The following is a 4344-nucleotide window of genomic DNA, read 5'->3' as shown; positions in this document are numbered from 1 at the left end:
GACATTATTGCTGATCAACGAAGTTAGTAAATAAAATTTTTTCAGTTAATCTGCTGGAGTGCTGGTTTGCGTTTGCTATATTTGACACAACCTTTTAATTGAAAAAACAAAAAGAGAAGATTCTCATATTTGATGGGTAATTAAGTTTAAAAAAATAATAATAATAATAAAGAAGCAAGGTGGCATTTTTATATTTGTTACAGTGACTTTTGCTTTTCTTTTCTTTTCTTTTTAATTTACTTTTTAATTCATTTTTTTCTTATTTTTTAAAAACAAAATTAAACGGTGCCATTTTATTTTCGTGTAAAAATTTTCAATCTACTTTATGTCAAAGTAGCATTGTTGATCTTTCACGGATTGATCCCACTGATTGCAGTGTTGTGAAGCAGATTGGTGTAGAAACTATTCACAACATTTGTTTAGAAACTATCGGCTTAGAAGCAGCTACGAGGTATGCAATGTGTTAAATAAAAGAAATGGCAATTTTTTCAATTCTGCAAATGAAATTCTATTGAGCCATTGAGTTTCTGAAATAAACTAGTCAAAATATACAGCTCATTTTGCTTGTACATGTACACATGGTCAGCATGTATCCTGATATATGTTTTCATCCCATGTATATAATATGTATCTAGCTAGCTTGTCAACACTGTTTTAATGAGCATATAATACACAGGGAAGCATCAGAGAATGCAGCGGTAGGTTTCAAGAAATTCAGCAATTCCAGAACAGTAAGTAAATTTCACCACCTGGCCCTTCTGCAGTCCATAGTATCGAGCAAACGCGTCAGTTTCCAGCATTCGAGGGAGCTGATAGACAAGATAAAAATAGAGGTAGGTTGGTGTTCTACTTTGATCAATCATGCAACAAAACTTATGAGCAGTTACATAGACAAATGAACACTGTTATCAAAAAGAATCCACCATATTCTTTACATGGCATACTTCTTTTCCTGATTCATGACACATAGGCTAATTGACGCCTCTTTCTAAGTCACAACCCATTTTTTACATATTGCTCAGACTAAAGAGAAAAGCCAATCAAGACATAAGAGGTAGCCCCCAGACGTTCAAAGTTGATGAATTCAATTGCAAACTATCAGACGTATAGGCCATATTTCATTTATAATTTCATGCCCAGAAAAAATTTCCACGTAGCTGAAGTTCATTTATGCAGCCTAAGCTTGCATTATATGGTTGAGCAGATTACTTAGCTCCAAAGCGTCCTAACAAAATTCTACCTGGCTTAATATATTAATTAATTAGATATCGTTTAATCTTAAGTTGTGTCCAATAAAACTGAGCTCACAACTTCTAGACATCTTTTCTCATTAGTTCTATGTCCATAAACCACCAGTACTACCGCACACTGACTCTCAACCACTGAGTTATAGACATGAAGAAATCCAAATATTCAGCCAGATGGAATTAGCAAGAGACTGAGCAGATGGGAACTCCATTCATGAACCAAAGGTCAGCAAAAGGACGTTCATGACAAGATGCATCGGTCAATGGCACTGGCCTAAATTGCAGCATTTGATTATTAAAAACAGAACCCTTGAGTTTAAACCAGCGATCTACAACTTATGGCCAATTTGAGTACGCAAAAAATCCAACAAATTGATCACTTCTTTGCTTCCTTTTTCCTTTTCTGCAACCGGCATTCTAATTGAACAAGTTAATCATCAACAAATGGGCTTTGAATATCAACAATGGGATGGACGCTAAGAAATTTAAAAGGGAGTTACTCCAAGACAGAGAAAAACTTCCACACGTCAACTTAAGTAATGGCTTCGATTTGTTAATGATCCCATACCCCAAGAACTTTTTCCATCAATAGTATGCATATGAATGTAGAGTCATTAAATTTATGAACGTCAAAGGATGCATTTATTGTTTAACTAAAATAGTTACCTGCTTGCCTTCTATCTTGTACTTCTTCAGTAATTTGTCTCTCTCCCCAGCAGATAGCACCTCATGCTTTGGTTGCAAAATGTGCTTCATTACATTGACCAACAAGTCAGTGATCTAAAAGGGAAAGCCAAACGTAAGTTGTTGTCAAATTCAAATAAACAGAACCAAAACCTCTATTATCCATAGCATTTGTGCAGTCTCAAAGTATTAAAATGATTATAAAAAAATTGCATTAATCATTAGCTATCATCACAGGCAAAAACATTTAACAGACATCAAACCCCAACAATATATAGCTACTAAAGCTACTGGTACCATAGACAATAGAAGACCCACTTGCCAGATCTTACATCTTAGCAGGGCTAAGCAGCACTCTTCAAACATTTAAAGTGCAATATCAACTGATACCTTGGATGGAAAACCAGCAGTAAATAGAATAAATAGAATATGGATCCATGACAAAGCACCACAAAGTGTTTGGAGCAGCCACAAGGAAAACCTAAAAAACTTCCTAAAGCAAATTTCTTAATCCTTAGTACTCTTTTTTTAATATAAATAACCCCACACCTCTTGTACCACTCTAGAAGGTTTCTTCATCTTTAGAATTTTATTTTATTTTTTTGGGAAGATCTTCAGAATTTAGATAGTTCATAACTGAAAAGTTTACAATCCCAATCTCAACCCCCAAACATGTTCTGCAAATTTCCACGAAAGCAATGAAAACTTGTGACTCACTTAGTCACCTGTAACAACAAAACCAACGACAACACAAACAATAGCATGAGATATCTTCTATAATACATTTAAAACATACTAATTATCAATATGCTGACATACTAGTTCCAGTTCATAACAACACCCATAAGTCTACAAATGCTGAGCCAAATTTCTACATAGCCATGGGAGTTCCAGGGTAACCTACATGGAAAATCTCAACTTTAAATGGAAACTTTAGCACTTCTTTCCGAGCAAAAGTGTTCATATTGCTTTGCAAAATCAGTATGAGTCCATGTAAAGCTTCCTTGTTAAGAATCTGACCGTAAAGGCCCCGAATAGCTTGCGTCCTGACTTCTTCAGTTCCCAAGTACACAACCAGCATCTTACCAATAAATAAAATAAAATAAGAATCGCATTATTATTATTATTATTATTATTAAAAATTAAATTAATAATAATAACAATGAAATGGAAATAAAAATGTTACCTTTTTGGAGGGGTTGGAGCGGAGAGGGAGGCAAAGACGGAGACTTTCAAGGTCAGATTTGTCGCCAAAAGTAAAACGGAACTCAGTGAGTGAACGAGTGAGTTCCGAGTTGGGAACCGCGTAGCCTCTATCATTGAGCATTTGCAGAACGGTGCGTCGAGAGAGGTAATATCTGTAACTCTCCAAGCTACCGCCTCCCTCCATCACGTGGCTGCTCCTCGTTATGCACTCGCCGCCGCCGCCTCCGCCGCCGCCCATTTCCGGAATTCGCTTCGCTTTCTTGCTCCTTTTGGTCGCTTCTTGCGCTTCTACGTACGGCCCTGTCACTGTTTCCGTAGGAGCAACAATGCTACGTTGAGGGAAAAGGACAGGTGGAGTTACGAATATTTAAAAGAGTAAAATATCTTTTGTTTTTTGGGCCGTGTGAATTATTTTAGTAAATTGTTGACTAGACTATTCCCTATTGCTAGCTAAAGGAAAGAGAGCCAATAAAGAACGATTAAAATGCCAAGGTCTCACTGACAAAATGTGACAGTGATCGTTCTCATTAGGAAAAGGAAACAAGAATATATTTTGTTCCAAATGCTCCACTCCAACACCCTTGATGAACCTTCAAATCAGAGCAACGCTACGAATAAAGACATCCTTATTCACCGATTACGTGAAAACGTTTCCCACTAAACTAGTGGCGGCCAACACATTTCCATAATGGGCAAAGCTTACCTTATAAATAATGTAACAAACAATCAATAAATATAGCTCATTGATTTTGATATTTCTTAAATTTAATGGATAAAAATAATTTTAACCTAAAACAAAGTACATGTGTAATTGTTATTTATAGAAAATTTTATTTCTAATCATATATTTACTTATTTTTTCAAATAAGTCCTCATTAATTTTTTATAATTAATGGTTTCCTCATCCATCTCTTTTATAATTATTTTTAAAACTTTATAAAGTTTTTACTATATTTTTATAAAGATTTAAATTATTATTATTATATTCATAAAAATCACAAATTCTGAATAAATTTTTGTACCTACATTTATAATTTATTTTCTCTCTTGAGACATAGACTAGGTTTTTCTTCTAACTAACACATAGACACACACACACACACACACACACACATTCAATCTATTTTTCATCCTAAATACATACTATCAGTGATGTCACATAGATTTTTTAATCTAAATTTAGTATCTTGAATTATAAGAGATATTA

The 4344-nt window shown here is 34.5% G+C and overlaps 1 protein-coding gene across 2 annotated transcripts; it reads right to left on the bottom strand.

Moving 5' to 3' along the window:
- Window positions 1-492: 492 nt before the first annotated feature.
- On the bottom strand, window positions 493-3680 carry LOC18033198 (DNA-directed RNA polymerase V subunit 5C). Of its 2 annotated transcripts, none has more exons than XM_006420690.2 (4): window positions 3118-3680; window positions 2836-3012; window positions 1914-2027; window positions 493-809 (listed from the first exon to the last, which is right to left on the bottom strand). In XM_006420690.2, exons 1-4 carry the CDS (start codon window positions 3373-3375, stop codon window positions 684-686), a joined length of 675 nt encoding a protein of 224 aa, XP_006420753.1. In that variant the 5' UTR covers window positions 3376-3680; the 3' UTR covers window positions 493-683. The 2 variants fall into 2 exon arrangements, with proteins under 2 accessions (XP_006420753.1, XP_024038298.1); XM_024182530.1 differs by having other exon boundaries at window positions 1914-1997.
- Window positions 3681-4344: the final 664 nt, after the last annotated feature.

Source organism: Citrus clementina, unplaced genomic scaffold (genome assembly GCF_000493195.1).
Source record: "Citrus clementina cultivar Clemenules unplaced genomic scaffold, Citrus_clementina_v1.0 scaffold_9, whole genome shotgun sequence".
Classification (NCBI taxonomy): domain Eukaryota; kingdom Viridiplantae; phylum Streptophyta; class Magnoliopsida; order Sapindales; family Rutaceae; genus Citrus; species Citrus x clementina.
The sequence above is the reverse complement of the archived record's forward strand: the minus strand, read 5'-3'. Positions and strand labels throughout refer to the sequence as shown.